At 45.3% G+C, this 19,492-nt stretch overlaps 1 protein-coding gene across 5 annotated transcripts in view; it reads right to left on the bottom strand.

Annotated features, from left to right (window-relative positions):
• MEI1 (meiotic double-stranded break formation protein 1) overlaps window positions 1–19,492 on the bottom strand; it is a 957,414-nt gene that overhangs the window by 237,685 nt on the left and 700,237 nt on the right. For all 5 annotated transcript variants that reach the window (XM_075833602.1, XM_075833600.1, XM_075833605.1 and 2 more), the window contains one exon: window positions 13,621–13,899. In XM_075833602.1, the coding sequence (XP_075689717.1) occupies window positions 13,621–13,899 (279 nt within the window). The remainder of the gene's footprint in view (window positions 1–13,620; window positions 13,900–19,492) is intronic.

The raw sequence follows: 19,492 nt of genomic DNA, 5'->3' as shown, positions 1-19,492 counted from the left end.
AGTGTGTAATATGGTGGCACTTTATAAAAAAAGAACAAAGGAAAAAAAGGTAAAAAGCTAGAGGAAGATAGCACAAATTTAGATAATCGACAATAGATCATGGGGACAGAGTAGTTAATCCTTTCATGACCAGGGGTTTTCGGGACCTTGAAGCCAAGGGCATAATGTAACCTTTTTTTGCTGACGCATTCCAAAGATAAATTATTTGTAATCATTTCTTAGTCTACCAACATTTTTTTTTATTTTTTTGCAGGGCAATTAGGGCTTTCTTATTATTCCAAATTGGAGCTGATATCTTTTTATTTGGCAAGGAAAAATGAACCCCAATGTAATTCAAACTGTATTCTGCAGATGATTTGCACCTAAATGAAAGGTGGTCCGCTGTGCTGGGGGAGAGAATTCTAGCTGGGGTGGTGGAGTATTTAAACTAGGGCTGAGGAGGGAGGTCAATGTAGAAAATAAAGGGGTAGTCAGGTTAGAGAGAGGTCAGACTATATTGGTGGGGGGAGAAATAGAAAGTGGGGAGAGGACTAGACAACAGGATAAGGAGATCCTTTTGTTACAAAACAGCAGTGAAAATAAAAATGCCCAAATAATGTCAAATAATCAAATTTCTGATAATAAAAGTGGAAAACTGAAAGGCAAGTTAAAGTGTATGTTCACAAATGGCAGAAGTCTAGCAAGCAAAATGGGGGAGCTGGAGGCCTTGATACTAGAAGAAAATATAGATATAGTTGGTGTTGCTGAAACAGGGCTAGGCTCTTCGCACAACTGGGCTGTAAATCTAGAGGGTTTTACACTTTTTCAGAAAGACAGGACAAATATGAAAGACGGTGGCATATGTCTGTATGTGAGGAGTGATATGAAGGCGGTGTGAAAGAGACAATAGTGGGTGAGGATTGTGAGGAGGTTGAAACCTTGTGGGTGGAACTGGAAAGGGAGGTAAACACTGAAAAAATTACTTTTGGTGTAATCTATAGACCCCCAATATAACTGAGGAGATGGAAGGTCAGCCATATAAACAGATGGAACAGGCTGCACAGGCGGGTACTGTAGTAATAATGGGAGATTTTAATTAACGGGATATTAATTGGTTTCATGGTTCGGCTTCAACTGCAACGGGGAGACATCTCCTCAACCTGTTGCAGGAAAACTTTATGGGCCAATTTGTGGAAGACCCGACTAGAGGTGAAACTCTGTTGGATCTGGTAATTTCTAATAATGCAGAGCTTGTTGGGAATGTCAATGTTCGTGTAAAACCTCAGTAACAGTGATCACAATATAGTTACATTTTACCCATACTATAAAAAACAAACACAGGGCGGGAGGGCAAAAACACTTAATTTTAAGAAAGCCAATTTTCTCAGGATGAGGGCTTCAATTTAAGATATAGACTGGGAAGAACTAATGTTAAATAATGGGACAAATGATAAATGGGAGATTTTCAAATCTACTTTGGGTAATTATAGTGCAAAATTGATTCCTATAGGTAACATGTAAAATTAAACCCCACATGGCTTACACCTTCTGTAAAAAGGGCAATACATGATAAAAAAAGGGCATTTAAAAAATATAAATCTGAGGGTATAGCTGTAGCCTTTTTAAATTATAAAGAGCGTTATAAAATCTGTAAAAATGTAATAAAATTAGCAAACATACATAATGAAAGGGAGGTGGCCAAGGATAGTAAAACAAATCCCAAAAAATTCTTCAAGTATATAAATGCAAAAAAGCCAAGGTCTGAACATGTGGGACCCCTAGATAGTGGTAATGGGGAGTTGGTCACAGGGGATCAAGAGAAGGCAGAGTTACTAAATGGGTTCTTCAGCTCTGTATATACAACAGAAAAAAGCGCAGCTGATGTAGCCAGTGCCAGTGCTGTTAATATATCAGTTGATATACTGAATTGGATGAATGTAGGCATGGTCCAAGCTAAATTAAATAAAATAAATGTGCACAAGGCCCCGGGACCAGATGGGTTACACCCTAGAATTCTTAAAGAGCTTAGTTCAGTTATTTCTGTCCCCCTTTTCATAATATTCAGAGATTCTCTAGTGACTGGTATAGTGCCAAGGGACTGGCGCAGGGCAAATGTGGTGCCTATTTTCAAAAAGGGCTCTAGGTCTTCCCCGGGTAATTATAGACCAGTAAGCTTAACATCCATTGTGGGGAAAATGTTTGAGGGGCTATTGAGGGACTACATACAGGATTATGTGACAAAAAATAGTATTATAAGTGACAGCCAGCACGGTTTTACTAAGGACAGAAGTTGTCAAACTAACCTGATCTCTTTTTATGAAGAGGTGAGCAGAAGCCTAGACAGAGGGGCCGCTGTAGATATAGTGTTTTTGGACTTTGCAAAGGCATTTGACACTGTCCTTCATAGACGTCTAATGGGTAAATTAAGGACTATAGGTTTAGAAAATATAGTTTGTAATTGGATTGAGAATTCGCTCAAGGAGCGTATCCAGAGAGTTGTGGTCAATAATTCCTACTCTGAATGGTCCCCGGTTATAAGTGGTCATGTGTCTTTTTTCAGCCGTACTAACTATGTAATTATGTAACTATATAAACAAAATAACATGGTTATGAATTTTTTTCACGTTCTGCTCTAAGGTAGTTGGCTCAATCAATAATATTTAACTCAAGGATTGAACCTCTAATTTTCTCCAAATGTATTTTCCTCCTTAAGCTTAGCAAGCAGCCTTTGCACATGGGTGATAGTCAGCCAGATAAATATTTTTTTTTTATGAATATGCAAGAGCGGAGAGGGCTGGGGTAAAACAGACACAAATTGGTGGCCAAAGCTAATCTTGGGGTCAACATACACTTTGCGTGATATGAACATATTACATGAACACCTGTAAAATGTATTTGTGACACACAGGATGTCTATACTAACAAGTACATGTGAGTTTAGAGAGATGTGCGTTTTTATTTAAGGGTTTCATTTTTTTAACCCATTTAGACTTTTTCTTTTTGTTACATTTTACTACATTTATTTGTTTATATTACACTAGTTAGGCTTAGGTTCGGGTAGAGGGTAGGGCATGTTCCCTAGGCGCAGTTAGGATTGTGGAGGAGGTTGCACAGGCTGAATAGTTTGAGTTTAGTTTATTGTTGATGCAGCGGCCGCCAGATACAATTACAGAACAATGAGATGTCAATGTACGTGCCGACCGGACCAGCACACTTACAAATCAGTGATTTGCAAGGGTATCGAGCGGCTGCCACATCAACTAATTTATTATACTGATATAGGTGTTCTATCAGTGTAATAAAATATCTGATACGGTAGCCGGCATACTTACAAACACAAATAGTGTGTCCCACCCCGTGTCTGTCATAGCATCTATGCTATATAAGCCCTCTCAGATGTAGTAACAGGGGCGTAACCATAGGGGTGCAGAGGTTGCAGTCACACCTGTGTACTGAAGCCTGAGGGGGTGCACATGCCTTATACACTACCGTTCAAAAGTTTGGGGTCACCCAGACAATTTTGTGTTTTCCATGAAAACTCACACTTATATTTATCAAATGAGTTGCAAAATGACTAGAAAATATAGTCAAGACATTGACAAGGTTAGAAATAATGATTTTTATTTGAAATAATAATTTTCTCCTTCAAACTTTGCTTTCGTCAAAGAATGCTCCATTTGCAGCAATTACAGCATTGCAGACCTTTGGCATTCTAGCTGTTTATTTGCTGAGGTAATTGGGAGAAATTTCACCCCATGCTTCCAGAAGGCCTTCCCACAAGTTGGATTGGCTTGATGGGCACTTCTTGCGTACCATACGGTCAAGCTGCTCCCACAACAGCTCTATGGGGTTGAGATCTGGTGACTGCGCTGGCCACTCCATTACAGATAGAATACCAGCTGCCTGCCTCTTCCCTAAATAGTTCTTGCATAATTTGGAGGTGTGCTTTGGGTCATTGTCCTGTAGTAGGATGAAATTGGCTCCAATCAAGCGCTGTCCACAGGGTATGGCATGGCGTTGCAAAATGGAGTGATAGCCTTCCTTATTCAAAATCCCTTTTACCTTGTACAAATCTCGCACTTTACCAGCACCAAAGTAACCCCAGACCATTACATTACCTCCACCATGCTTGACAGATGGCGTCAGGCACTCTTCCAGCATCTTTTTAGTTGTTCTGTGTCTCACAAATGTTCTTCTGTGTGATCCAAACACCTCAAACTTCGATTCGTCTGTCCATAACACTTTTTTCCAATCTTCCTCTGTCCAATGTCTGTGTGCTTTTGCCCATATTAATCTTTTCCTTTTATTAGCCAGTCTCAGATATGGCTTTTTCTTTGCCACTCTGCCCTGAAGGCCAGCATCCTGGAGTCGCCTCTTCACTGTAGACGTTGACACTGGTGTTTTGCGGGTACTATTTAATGAAGTTGCCAGTTGAGGACCTGTGAGGTGTCTATTTCTCAAACTAGAAACTCTAATGTACTTGTCTTGTTGCTCAGTTGTGCAGCGGGGCCTCCCACTTCTCTTTCTACTCTGGTTAGAGCCTGTATGTGCTGTCCTCTGAAGGGAGTAGTACACACCGTTGTAAGAAATCTTCAGTTTCTTGGCAATTTCTCGCATCGAATAGCCTTCATTTCTAAGAACAAGAATAGACTGTCGAGTTTCACATGAAAGCTGTCTTTTTCTAGCCATTTTGAGAGTTTAATCGAACCCACAAATGTAATGCTCCAGATTCTCAACTAGCTCAAAGGAAGGTCAGTTTTATAGCTCCTCTAAACAGCAAAACTGTTTATAGCGGTGCTAACATAATTGCACAAGGGTTTTCAAGTGTTTTCTAATCATCCATTAGCCTTCTAACACAGATAGCAAACACAATGTACCATTAGAACACTGGAGTGATGGTTGCTGGAAATGGGCCTCTATACACCTATGTAGATATTGCATTAAAAACCAGACGTTTGCAGCTAGAATAGTCATTTAGCACATTAACAATGTATAGAGTGTATTTCTGATTAATTTAATGTTATCTTCATTGAAAAAAACTGTGCTTTTCTTTCAAAAATAAGGAAATTTCTAAGTGACCCTAAACTTTTGAACAGTAGTGTATAAGGAGACCAGTATGTTGAATGAATGTGATAGTTGACAATGAGCAATTCAGAATCCGCCCTTTTCTTTCGGAGGAAACAGCCAAAACTCTCATTGTTGCTCTGATTCACTCTAGTCTGACTCTTAACTACTGTAATTCATTACTAGTCGGTCTTCCCCTCACTAAAGTCTCCCCTCTCCAATCTATCCTTAATGCAGCAGCCAGGCTCATCTTTATGACCAACCGCTACACCAACGCCTCTAATCTTTGCCAGTCACTGCACTAGTTGCCCATCCCCTTCAGAATAAAATTCAAATGTTTTACTCTTACCTACAAAGCCCTCCACAGCACTGCACCTCCTTACATCTCCTCCCTCATCTCTGTCTACCTGTAATGGCAGGAAGGAGGTGAAGGGAACAAGTGAGCCCTAATCTACCCACCGCCCTGTCCCTGCCTACTTGCAACGACCCGCCCTAGGCGACGGGGTACAACTTGGCGGCGGTCCCTACGCTGTCTAAGTGCAAGGGAGTACAAACAGGGAACATGCAAGGGAATACAGTAGCCCACAGAACGCCGCGAGGAAACGGAGCGGTGAATGAGCCAGTAAGGATCAGGAAGTAGTGGAGTATACAAACGGGAGCACGGAGCAGAAGCAAGCCAGGGGCAGAGCAACGCAGGATAAATGGAACTGAAGCAAGGCAGAAGCACGGCAGAAGCAGGCTGGAGCAAGGCAGCAGTGGGGCCAGGAATCCAAGAAGAATAACAAGCAAGGAGGAAGAGAAAACGGCAGGTATAAATGGACAGGGGGCGGAGCTAACTCTGACTGACTAGGCCGCGATAGGCTCTCCCACTCCTGAGCCTGCCACCCTGATTGGTGGGAGCAGGTGTCAGTCTCAGAGGTCTGGCCTCAGGTGTCGACTGATTAATCCTGGGAGTATACCCAGATGTAGTGCCTGGCAGATCCTTTACAGTACTCCCCCTTTTATGAGGGGCCACCAGACCCTTACTAAGAGGACCCGGTTTAGTGGGGAAGAGAAGGTGGAACCTCCTGATCAATACCCCAGCGTGAACATCTCAAGCAGGTACCCAAGTCCTCTCCTCCGGCCCGTATCCTCTCCAATGGACCAGGTACTGGAGGGAGCCCTGGATCATCCTACTGTCCACAATCTTGGCCAACTCGAATTCCACCCCCTCAGGGGTGAGAACGGGAACAGGAGGTTTCCTCGAGGGGGACCAGGACGGGGAGCAGCGTTTCAGGAGGGAGGCATGGAAGACGTCGTGTATGCGAAAGGATGGGGGCAGCTCCAGACGGAAGGATACAGGGTTGAGGACTTCAATGACCTTATAAGGTCCAATAAATCTGGGAGCAAACTTCCTGGACGGGACCTTAAGGCGCAAGTTCCTCGACGACAACCACACCAGATCCCCGACGACAAACCGGGGGTTAGCAGAACGTCTACAATCAGCCTGAATCTTTTGTACGCTCTGGGACGCCTCTTGGTTCTTCTGAACCTGGGCCCAGACTGTGCACAGTTCCCGATGAACGTCCTCTACCTCTGGATTATTGGAACAACCAGGGGAAACGGAGGAGAACCTAGGATTAAACCCGAAATTACAGAAAAACGGGGAGACCCCTGACGAGTTACTGACCCGGTTATTCAGGGAAAATTCGGCGAGGGGAAGGAATGAGACCCAATCAAATTGACAGTCAGAAATGAAGACACCTTAAATATTGTTCCAGGGATTGGTTAGTCCTTTCCGTTTGGCCATTAGTTTCGGGATGGAAGGCGGAGGAGAAGGACAGATCAATCTCCAACTTTTTACAAAAAGCTCTCCAAAATAAGGAAACAAATTGTACCCCTCTGTCCGAAACGATATTGACTGGGGCTTCATGGAGACGCAGAATGTGTTTCACAAACAAAGAAGCTAACGTCTTGGCGTTAGGTAGTTTCTTAAGGGGCACAAAGTGGCACATCTTGCTGAAGCGGTCTACTACCACCCACACCACCGACTTTCCCTGAGATGGAGGCAAATCGGTGATAAAATCCATGGAGATATGGGTCCAAGGTCTCTGGGGAATGGGCATGGAACGTAGTAAGCCCGCAGGTCGGGACCTAGGGGTCTTGGACCTAGCACAGACCTCACAAGCAGCGACGTAAGCCCTAACGTCTTTAGGCAACCCAGGCCACCAATAGTTTCTGGTAATGAGGAGTTTGGTACCCAAGATGCCAGGATGACCAGATAGAGCGGAGTCATGGTTTTCCCTGAGTACCCTTAGCCGGTATTGCAGGGGGACAAACAGTTTGTCCCCAGGGAGGTTCCCGGGAGCTGAACCTTGATCAGCCGCGATGTCAGAGGCTAAGTCAGAATCAGTGGCAGAAACAATTATACCAGGGGGTAAAATACAAGCAGGATCCTTCTCAGAAGGAGGATTAGCCATGAAACTACGTGACGGTGCATCAGCCTTAATATTTTTGGACCCAGCCCTATAGGTAACCAAGAAATTAAATCTGGTAAAGAATAGTGCCCAACGAGCTTGTCTAGGATTAAGCCTCCGGGCAGATTCTAGGAAAACCAGATTCTTGTGGTCAGTAAGGACCGTTACCTGGTGTCTGGCCCCCTCCAAGAAGTGACGCCACTCTTCAAAAGCCCATTTAATGGCTAAAAGTTTGCGGTTGCCAATATCATAATTACACTCCGTGGGCGAAAACTTCCTAGAGAAGTAAGCACAGGGGCGGAGATGGGTGAGGGAGCTGGTACCCTGGGACAAGACGGCCCCCACTCCCACCTCGGACGCGTCAACCTCCACAATAAATGGCTCCCTTTGGTTGGGCTGAACCAGCACGGGGGCCGAGATAAAGCACTTCTTGAGGGTCTCAAAAGCCTGGACGGCCTCAGGGGGCCAATGGAGGACATCAGCACCCTTGCGAGTGAGGTCCGTAAGAGGCTTAGCGACGACCGAGAAGTTGGCAATAAATCTCCTGTAATAGTTAGCGAACCCCAAAAAACACTGTAGCGCCTTCAGGGAGGCAGGTTGGACCCATTCCGCCACAGCCTGAACCTTGGCAGGGTCCATGCGGAATTCATGAGGAGTGAGGATTTGACCTAAAAATGGTGTCTCCTGTACCCCAAACACACATTTTTCGGTCTTCGCAAACAGATTATTTTCCCGAAGGACCTGGAGGACCTTCCTGACATGCTCCACGTGCGAGGACCAGTACTTGGAAAACACCAGTATGTCATCAAGGTACACTACAAGAAAATTACCCAGGTAATCTCTCAGAATTTCATTAATAAAATTCTGGAAGACGGCAGGGGCATTACACAACCCAAAGGGCATGACTAGGTATTCGAAATGACCTTCGGGCGTGTTGAACGCAGTTTTCCACTCATCCCCCTCTTTGATGCGGATAAGGTTATATGCCCCCGGTAGATCGAACTTAGAGAACCATTGGGCCCCCTGAACCTGATTAAAAAGATCCGGAATCAAAGGAAGGGGATACTGGTTCCTTACTGTGACCTTATTCAAGTTCCGATAATCAATGCACGGCCTAAGACCACCATCCTTCTTCCCCACGAAGAAGAAGCCAGCACCTACAGGAGAAGTCGAGGGGCGAATGAAACCCTTGGCCAGGCATTCTTGGATATACTCCCTCATAGCTTTACGTTCAGGACATGAAAGATTAAATATCCTCCCCTTAGGAAGGGGGCAACACCTCGGAGGCCTCCTTAGAAAACACATCAGCGAAGTCCTGAACAAACTCAGGAAGCGTGTTTACCTCCTCCCGGGGAGAAATAGAGTTAACCGAAAGACATGACATCAGGCAATCACTACCCCATTTGGTGAGATCCCCAGTATTCCAATCAAACGTGGGATTATGCAGCTGCAACCAGGAAAGACCTAATACCAGATCGGACGATAATCCCTGCATCACCAGTACAGAGCACTGCTCCAAATGCATGGAGCCAACACGGAGTTCAAAAACAGGAGTATGCTGAATAAAATAACCATTAGCAAGAGGAGTGGAGTCGATACCCACTACCGGGATAGGATAAGGTAAATCAATAAAAGGCATTTTTAGAGACATAGCAAATTCCACAGACATGATATTAGCAGATGAGCCCGAATCCACGAAGGCACTGCCAGTGGCAGACCGGCCAGCAAACGAGACCTGAAAGGGAAGCAAAATCTTATTGCGTTTAGTATTAACGGGAAATACCTGTGCGCCCAAGTGACCTCCCCGATGATCACTTAGGCGCGGAAGTTTTCCGGCTGCTTATTCTTGCGCCTGGGACAGGTGTTCAGTAGATGCTTGTCGTCCCCACAATAGAAGCAGAGACCATTCTTCCTGCGAAACTCTCTAACTTGTCGAGGGGACATGGAGGCCCCGAGTTGCATAGGTACCTCCGAGTCCTCCGTGGAAGAGCGAGGAGACGGGACCTCGGGGGGAATCGCAGGGCAGTCAGAGGGGAAAACATTGAAACGTTCAAGCTGACGTTCCCTGAGACGTCGGTCAAGTCGTACTGCTAGGGTCATAACCTGGTCTAGGGAGTCACAAGAGGGGTAGCTAACCAGCAGATCCTTCAGGGCGTCAGATAATCCTAACCTAAACTGGCACTTTAGGGCCGGGTCGTTCCACCGAGAAGCTACGCACCACTTTCTAAAATCAGAACAGTATTCCTCAACAGGTCTCCTACCCTGACGTAAGGTCACCAGCTGACTCTCGGCTAAGGCAGTCCTGTCAGTCTTGTCGTAAATGAGACCGAGGGCAGAGAAAAACCGATCAACGGAGGAAATTCAGGGGCGTCAGGAGCCAAGGAGAAGGCCCACTCTTGGGGCCCTTCCTGGAGTCGGGATATAATGATACCCACCCGCTGGTTCTCGGAACCTGAGGAGTGAGGTCTTAGGCGGAAATAAAGTCTGCAACTCTCCCGGAAGGAGAGAAAAGTCTTACGGTCCCCTGAGAACCGGTCAGGTAACTTGAGGTTGGGTTCTAAAGGTGAGGTGAGGGGTACTACAAAGGCAGCGTCAGACTGATTGACCCTCTGAGCCAGGGCCTGGACCTGTAGGGAGAGGCCCTGCATCTGCTGGGTCAGGGTCTCAAGGGGGTCCATGATAGCGTCAGCGTAGAAGAAATGGTAGACTAGGTAAGGGCTTGTTATTATGTAATGGCAGGAAGGAGGTGAAGGGAACAAGTGAGCCCGAATCTACCCACCGCCCTGTCCCTGCCTACTTGCAACGACCCGCCCTAGGCGACGGGGTACAACTTGGCGGCGGTCCCTACGCTGTCTAAGTGCAAGGGAGTACAAACAGGGAACACGCAAGGGAATACAGTAGCCCACGGAACGCCGCGAGGAAACGGAGCGGTGAATGAGCCAGTAAGGATCAGGAAGTAGTGGAGTATACAAACGGGAGCACGGAGCAGAAGCAAGCCAGGGGCAGAGCAACGCAGGATAAATGGAACTGAAGCAAGGCAGAAGCACGGCAGAAGCAGGCTGGAGCAAGGCAGCAGTGGGGCCAGGAATCCAAGAAGAATAACAAGCAAGGAGGAAGAGAAAACGGCAGGTATAAATGGACAGGGGGCGGAGCTAACTCTGACTGACTAGGCCGCGATAGGCTCTCCCACTCCTGAGCCTGCCACCCTGATTGGTGGGAGCAGGTGTCAGTCTCAGAGGTCTGGCCTCAGGTGTCGACTGATTAATCCTGGGAGTATACCCAGACATAGTGCCTGGCAGATCCTTTACACTACCAGCCTACTCACGCTCTACGTTCCGCTAACGACGTTAGATTAAAATCCTCCATAATCCGAACCTCCCACTCCCGTCTCCAAGATTTTTCTCATGCTGCACCAGTCCTCTGGAATGTGCGACCCCAGACAATCAGATTAATTCCCAATATCCACAGTTTTAAACGTGCCCTGAAAACACATCTATTTAGACAGGCCTATAACATTCCCTAATTTGTCTCCTTTCCATGGCCCCCCTTTTAGATTAGTCATCAAAATAAGATTCCCTCACACTCCTTCTCTTCATGTCCATCATACACGGATACTGGCTGGTGACCGGCTCTTTCAGCTTTATGTGTACCACCCATGTGTATAAAAAAAAATGGCTGGACTATTGTACAGAACAAACAATGTTACACTTTGTGTCTCCCTTATTTCCTCATAGAGTGTAAGCTCTTGAGAGCGGGTTCCTCACTCCTCTGGTTTGAATTGTAAATTAACTTTGTCACTATGTAATGTCTGTGTAATGACAGGGATAGGGAAACAGACAAGTGAGCCCTAATCTACCCGCCACTCAGTCCCTGCCTACTTGCAACGACCCGCCCTAGGCAACGGGGTACAACTGGGCGACGGTCCCTACACTCAATAAGTGCACGACAGACAACAGACAAGGAAACACAGAACAAAGGGAAACGGGGCCGTTGCCCACGGCAACACCGTGAGCAACAAGAGTAGTAAACGAGCCGAGTCAAGCCAGGAGAGTACGAGGTGCCAAACGTAGAGCAGGAGAGTAGTGAACAAGCCGAGTCAAACCAGGAGTGTACGAGGTACCAAACGCAGAGCAGAAGAGTAGTCAGTAAGGCAGGGTCAATACGAAGCAGGGACAAGTAGTTCAAGAAGCTGCAGCAGGGCCAGGAAACCAACAGAGAAGAATCACAAGCAAGGAGGAACAGGAAAGGCAGGTATAAATAGACAGAGGGCGGGAGCTAGCTCCGTCTGGCCAGGCTGTGATAGGCTCTCCCACTCCTAAGCCTGCCATCCTGAGTGGTGGAAGATGGAGTCAGTCTCACAGACATAGAAGCAGGTGCAGACTGATTACCTATGGGCGTGGATACAGAAGCTGTGCCTGGCAGATCCTTAACAGTCTGATATTGTTTGTTTAATGTTCCCTCTAAATTGTAAAGATCTGCGTAATATGTTGGCGCTATATAAATAAAGATTATTATTATTATTATTATTATTATTATTATATTATTATTTATCTTTCACATTTCTTCTCTTTTCTGTCTCACTGCTGCCTGTATCATCTGTGCCTATTTTTCAGCAAACTAATGTATTTTACATTTTTTACTCTGGGTCAGACACAGACTTTTCTACCATTACTGATCTATTCCCTGCATTAATTACCTTCTTATTTTGATTATTCAGATGAGCATTGTTAAAACTTGACCGAGTTCAGTCCGTGAAAAACTGTCGATTTAGCATAAATTTTTTCTGTGATTGCCTTCAGTTTGTTAGTTGTTTAAAGTTGGCAAAGGTATAAAAAACAACGTGAAGCATGTCCTCAATACTCCCAACCCACTGCAAACACCCCTAGAATGGTCATATGACCACAGAAACACCATTTTCTATTGCCTACAGTTTGGAGAGCATTGTAAGATTTTTCTCACGCATATTTTTTGCTTCTGACTATGTCTTATATTGAGGACCACACTGTTTTGTTTCTACTTCTTGGTTTCACTCTTTAAGTGTGATAAAGAAAACGAAAACAAAATGCATGGCATCCGTGTGGCGTTAATTTTTCACGCAGACCCATTGACTTCTGCGGGCCATTCCTGCGTGAAAAAATGCCAATGATAGAGCTGCGAGTTTATTAATCACAGACAGATGGTCCAAGAAAACAAAAACCTGATGTCTGAATGGGCCCGTCGACTATAATGGGTCAGCGTTCAGTCTAGGTTCTGTCTGTTCAACACCCAGACAGCACTCGGAGGTGAATAGTTTGTCTTAATTATTCATGATTTATTTATGTAACTATTGTTACTCCTTGCTGCAAAAGATAATGGATACTTGCACATACCATTAAGGCTCAATTCACACCAGGTTTTTCCATACAGTTGCCAGGACTGTATAAGTTTGGAACAAAAAAAAATAGTGTCCAAAATGGTATCTGGACGTATACTGTACAATAGCCTTAGAGGTCAATGGAACAGCTGTATGTCAAAAATATGTCCTTTTGTATCTGACCATTGTGTTTATGAACGGTTATTTTACCTAATGATATGTTTTCTTTTCTAACATTTTGGGACCCATGGATACATCGTTTTGTTGACTGTAGAGATCATGTACCTATGACAGCTTATTACCATCTCCCCTTCTTCCCTTACCCTCTTTTTTGATTTATTTATTTATCTGAAGTAACCTTACTGTATACTTGTTATTTGTACAGATGTGTATTCTTTTATTTTTGAATGTCATACTGCTCAAAACTTGTTCAATAGTAAAATGTATATTATACTATATTATGTTGAAATTTCAATAAAAATGTATTGATAAAAAAAAAAAAATATGTCCTTTTGTCAAATGTCTGGCAGGTTTACATATGGGTACCTTTTTTCCGTTAAACGGATGCCAACAGTATGTAACTAATTACTTTTTTTTTAGGGATTTATTTGATGGAACTGTCAAATGGATGTTGAAAATGCACACATTTGGATACATTCTTGACGTTCATTTGTTCATTGTTTGAAGTTATTTTTAATTTGAGGTATGTATATTTATATTTTGGCATCGACACATTTTAAATTCACTAACTTCCACTTAAGGACGTACCAGCAAAATGACGATTGCATCTGGACAGGAGTGAAGGATACTTAGTATTGGCATTGAAGTCCACTGAACAGAAGGATTAAGCTTGGTAATAATGCTTGCTTTGGATTCATCCTCTTTGCAATCATCCTGAATTATCCAACATTTCATGACCAGACATCCATATTTCTCCATCAGTTGTGGATAGTTGAAGAAAAGCTTAAGGAAAAGAGGATGGTGGAAATAGGCCACTTGGATGTCTGGAACATTCTCTAGCATTTTACAAACCATATTTACTGTAATCTGTATGGAATTAAAAGATAGGGTTATTTATACCTAGGGCAATAAACTTATTCATTCTTGTCTAATGGTGTGCATATTTTGCATTAGTAAATGTAAAATTAATATGTAATCATCTTTTAACTGATCATATGGAGATATATTTCACGGGTAGGTAGCCACTGGTGTCCAAAATGAAAACATTTATCTGGTATGCTCACTACCTAGACGACCTCCTTTTTATTTCCTCCTCCTGACTTCACAAAATATTTGAATAAGAATAATTTGCATCTAAGGTTTTTTGGTTCTCAAAACCAGAGCAAAATAGCTTTTCTCTATCTGCAACCATCCACCACTAGAGGGAACACTATCCTCCATACACATTGAGGCAGATTTACTATTCAAAATGCACCAGAATTCTGTGTCTAATTGAGAGAGAGACACATGCTGCCCATATAAAGTCTGTGAGAGGAGTAGCAGAAGCAGAGTGAGCAAGAAACACACAGACGTGCTTCATCTTCCTGGTAAGTGTTACATCTCATCCCAGTGCTGTTTTCTCAAGCAGTATTTTTTGTTTTTAATTTTATTTAAACAAATTTTATGACAAATCATAAATTGTGAGCTTAAACATTTACTTTAAGACCATACTGGTTTGCAATATAAAATACTAGCTGTAACAATTTGTGTAACTCCTGTTTTTAATCCAGATAAATCTGGATAGTCTGGAGCACACAACTGCAATTATTCAAATCAATATTAATATAGTCATTCAAATGTTCTGGTAAATTGGCTTTTACTCAATGTTTCAATCAATACCAACAAACCTAAGAAAGGCACATTAGGACCATGTCCAGGGGCGTAACTAGGAAAGACTGGGCCCCATAGCAAACTTTTGACTGGGGCCCCCCCTCCCCTCGGTGTCACACAACCCCCCCGCCTTGTAGATAGTGCCTTTTTTACAGCCCCCCCTGTAGATAACGGCATACATCCCCCTGTAGATAACACCATACAGCCCCCCTATAGATAATGCCATACAGGCCCCTGTAGATAACGCCATACAGCCCCCCTGTAGATAGCGCCATACATCCCCCCTGTAGATAACGCCATACATCCCCCCTGTAGATAACGCCATACATCCCCCCTGTAGATAGCGCCATACATCCCCCCTGTAGATAACGCCATACATCCCCCCTGTAGATAACGCCATACAGCCCCCTCTGTAGATAACGCCATACAGCCCCCTCTGTAGATAACGCCATACAGTCCCCTCTGTAGATAGCGCCATACAGCCCCCTTTGTAGATATCTACAGAGGGCGCTGTATGGCATTATCTACAGGGGGGACTGTATGGCGTTATCTACAAAGTGGGCTGTATGGCGTTATCTACAGGGGGGATGTATGGCGTTATCTACAGGAGGGATGTATGGCGCTATCTACAGGGGGGTCTGTATGGCGTTATCTACAGGGGGGCTGTATGGCGTTATCTACAGGGGGGACTGTATGGCGTTATCTACAGAGGGGGCTGTATGGCGCTAACGCCATACAGCCCCCACTGTAAAGAACACCATACAGCCCCCACTGTAGAGAACGCCATACAGCCCCCCTGTAGGGAACGCCATACAGCCCCCCTGTAGGGAATGCCATACAGCCCCCCCTGTAGGGAATGCCAGACAGCCCCCCCTGTAGGGAATGCCAGATAGCCCCCCCCTGTAGGGAACGCCATACAGCCCCTCTGTAGGGAATGCCATACAGCCCCACCCCTGTAGGGAACGCCATACAGCCCCCCCTGTAGGGAACGCCATACAGCCCCCCCTGTAGGGAACGCCATACAGCCCCCCCCCCCCCTGTAGGGAAAGCCATACAGCCCCCACTGTAGGTAACGCCATACAGTCCCCCCTGTAGGGAACGCCATACAGCCCCCCCTGTAGGGAATGCCATACAGCCCCCCCTGTAGGGAACGACATACAGCCCCCCCTGTAGGGAACGCCATACAGCCTCCCCCTGTAGGGAACGCCATACAGCCCCCCCTTGTAGGTAACGCCATACAGCGTCCCCAACCCCCCCAAAAAATGCGACCTACAGTGTGTCCTACAAAAGACATGTATCCCCTATCCACAGGATAGGGGATACATGTGTGATCGCTGCCAGTGATAAGGAGAACGGGGGACCGAAAGTCCCCCCAAGTTCTCCATGACTAACCTCTGACTTCCGGCGTCTGCGCAGCTCAATAAAAATGAAAGGAGCATGCGCACAAGTGCGCATAAGTGCAAAATGCGCACAAGTGCAACCGGCGCTCCGTTCATTTCTACGGAGCTGCCGACACAGACCCCGGGAGTCCGAGGTTTGTGATGGAGAACTTCAGGGGACTTTCAGTCCCCCGTTCTCCCTATCAGTGCCAGCGATCACACATGTATACATGTCTTTTGTTTAATGACAGAGCGGAGAGATACCTCCCTGCTCTGCCGTAGTGTTCAGTGGCGTCGCGCTGTAGCAGCCATAGCGGCTGCTATCGGAGCCTCAGGCCATGGTGGGGGCCCGTGCCGGCGGGTGACACGGGCCCCCTCATGCCACGGGCCCCGGCTGCTACGGCGGTAGTTACGCCACTGACCATGTCACATTAAGTCATAAGAAAAGCAATTATTTATATGAAAAAAAATAATTTTACATAATAAAAGAAAAAGCTGCGATACAGACTCCAGACACAGTTAAAGATAGAGCCACCTAGTACCTAAAAGGGAACTGACCTGCAGTAAAAGAACCAGGAGAGGTTTGGGAGAGAGAAGAGAGACAAAAAAGCAGCAGGAGGACGATGGTGAGGGAGTATTAGAAGCAAGAGGACATTCCACAAGAACCTTCTAGTAGTAGATATTCAACAATCCAAGATTGCATGATGGTCAAAGGGTGAAAAAAGACCCAAAAGCACCATGTTTTAGTATAGCAGTCATAACAGTCCCTATCAATTGCAGCCAATACTTCCATGCACAATATACAGTTCAAACAATCTACAAATTCTGTTCTAGAAGGGATCGAGCACAACTTCCAATACTGTGGGATTGTGGCTCTAGCAGCACCCAATAAAATAACGAGCAATTCTTTCTCTGCTTTAGAAATGTAGATCCAATACATACAGTATTATAAAGAGAAAAAAAAACGACCTTCCAGAAGGGTTGTGTAGCATCCATGGACACGGGCCGTCGGGTTTGCTCACCTCCCGACGCCCGCAGCCGTGGATCCGTGAGCGTTGGTCCTCATCTCCTTCCTAGGAGATGCCAGAGATCACTTCCGCTCCGGTCTGCTGTGTCCCGTAGGGTGCACGCGCACGCTCGTGCCCGGCCTCAAAGGGCCAGCGCGCGCCAAGATGAAATCATCATCATCAACTGCCCATGATTTCATAGTCTATAAGAAGGACCCAGCCCTTCTGATCCTTGCCTGAGCGTTGTTAGTTATCGCAAGTCTGTCTTGCAAATGGTCCCTTAGTGTTTCCTGTTCCAGTAGTTACCCGTGCCCTGTTACCTGTTCCTGTATCCCGTGTTGTTCTTGTTCCTGTGCCTACTAGTTTCGGAGTCGTGTCACGTCCTGTGTCATCTGCCACGTCCAGAGAAATTCGCCACGTCTGGCGCAAACTGCGGCATCTGTGTCATCCGCCATGTCCTGTGTCATCTGCCACATACAGGGGAATTCGCCACGTCTGGCGCAACCTGCGGCACTTGTGTCATCCGCCACTTTTGGCGTTACCTGCTGCACCCATCTTCATCAGTGCCAGAGCTGCGGCCACTTTCTGGACTATCCGGGTACCCTTGTGCGGGACATTGTATTGCTGGGGTTCCCTGCTTTTTGGCCAGCTGCCTCCCCGCTACGGCGGTACGGCCTAGTGGGTCCACAAACCCGCAACGTGACAGTAAGCTCAGGCCATGGACCCCGCTGGTCAACCTGAGACCTTGACGCCACAAGCCGTGCTGACCGAGATGGAGGATCTCCAGTAACGATAAGACCAACTCCTCCTGTCGGTGAATGCCATAGCCCATCGGATGCTTGGTCCAAACACAGTCATCACCGCACCCATTCCTGCTGTTCCTCCTGCTACACTTCCTGTCTGTACCGGTACCAATCTCCTGTGCTTCCTGCCCCTACCTCCACGCTATGACAAAGATCCGGGGTCCTGCAGGGGATTTTTTAATCAGTAGAACCTAACAACGAACCAGATGGGACATATCCCTTAAGAAAATATTGTACTCAATATAAAAAGCACAAAAAATATCTTTATTAAATATAATGACAAAATAACACAGTAATAGAAAAAGAGAGATAATACAGCATATACGGAGACATATACAGCAGGGTCAGATAGAAAAGACCATGACCAACAGAATCAACCATATACTAATGATCACTCACACGCTCAAATAATATCCAATAATAACACAAGCCCAGGGGTGTGTAATATAAATCCCACATGTAGCAAATAGAAATGAGAAGGTGGCCTGTACAATATCAGAACCTATACAAAAAAAGGCGTTTGTTCACCCAGATCTTCTGATCCTCCACGCTCTTTCAACATGTCTCAGGGTATGTGTATGTGCTTTTGCTAAACCTATACTGACTTTTGGGCTATACTGTTTAACTATGGCAGCTTTATTTTTCTATAGCTATCTGAGCTACACTATCTCTTGATATACGTCAATAGCTACACTCTTTTCTTGTGCTGACTGCAGTATACATATATCTATTTAGTTATACTGCGCTGTCTTTATACGTATTATTGTATACATATCGATTTAGCTGCACCCTTTCTGTGCTGGCTCTGACGTATTATCATTATATGCATGCTGCCACATGTTATCCTGCCCTCCCTTTTTTGTATAGGTTCTGATATTGTACAGGCCACCTTCTCATTTCTATTTGCTACATGTGGGATTTATATTACACACCCCTGGGCTTGTGTTATTATTGGATATTATTTGAGCGTGTGAGTGATCATTAGTATATGGTTGATTCTGTTGGTCATGGTCTTTTCTATCTGACCCTGCTGTATATGTCTCCGTATATGCTGTATTATCTCTCTTTTTCTATTACTGTGTTATTTTGTCATTATATTTAATAAAGATATTTTTTGTGCTTTTTATATTGAGTACAATATTTTCTTAAGGGATATGTCCCATCTGGTTCGTTGTTAGGTTCTATTGCTATAGGGGACCCCACTACATGCCATTTCTATGGTGCGAGGTTTTTGGTTAGGTTGTCTTGATTTTTTAATCAGTGCCAGATCCACTTCAGACTACATGCCACGTCTTTCTCTTCGGATGACGTCAGGATCGCCTTCATCATCTCTCTCCTTACTGGCAAAGTCCTTACTCTGTGGGAACATCAGGGACCAGAGACCCGTGACTTGCAGTGCTTCTTACGGACCTTGCGCTCGATCTTTGAGGAACCTGGCAGAGTTTTTTCGGCTACTGCATCCCTGCTGACCCTACACCAGGGAGACCTCTCCATGGGCGAGTATGCTATCCAGTGCCGTGTCCTGGCTGCTGAGTTGACCTGGAACAACGAGGCTTTGGTGGTCACATTCTGGCAGGGACTGTCTTCATGGATTAAGGACGAGCTGGCTGCTCGCGATCTG

The sequence above is a fragment of the Rhinoderma darwinii genome, chromosome 7, assembly GCF_050947455.1.
Source record: "Rhinoderma darwinii isolate aRhiDar2 chromosome 7, aRhiDar2.hap1, whole genome shotgun sequence".
In the NCBI taxonomy this organism is placed as follows: Eukaryota; Metazoa; Chordata; class Amphibia; order Anura; family Rhinodermatidae; genus Rhinoderma; species Rhinoderma darwinii.
This window is presented reverse-complemented; position numbering and strand designations above follow the sequence as displayed.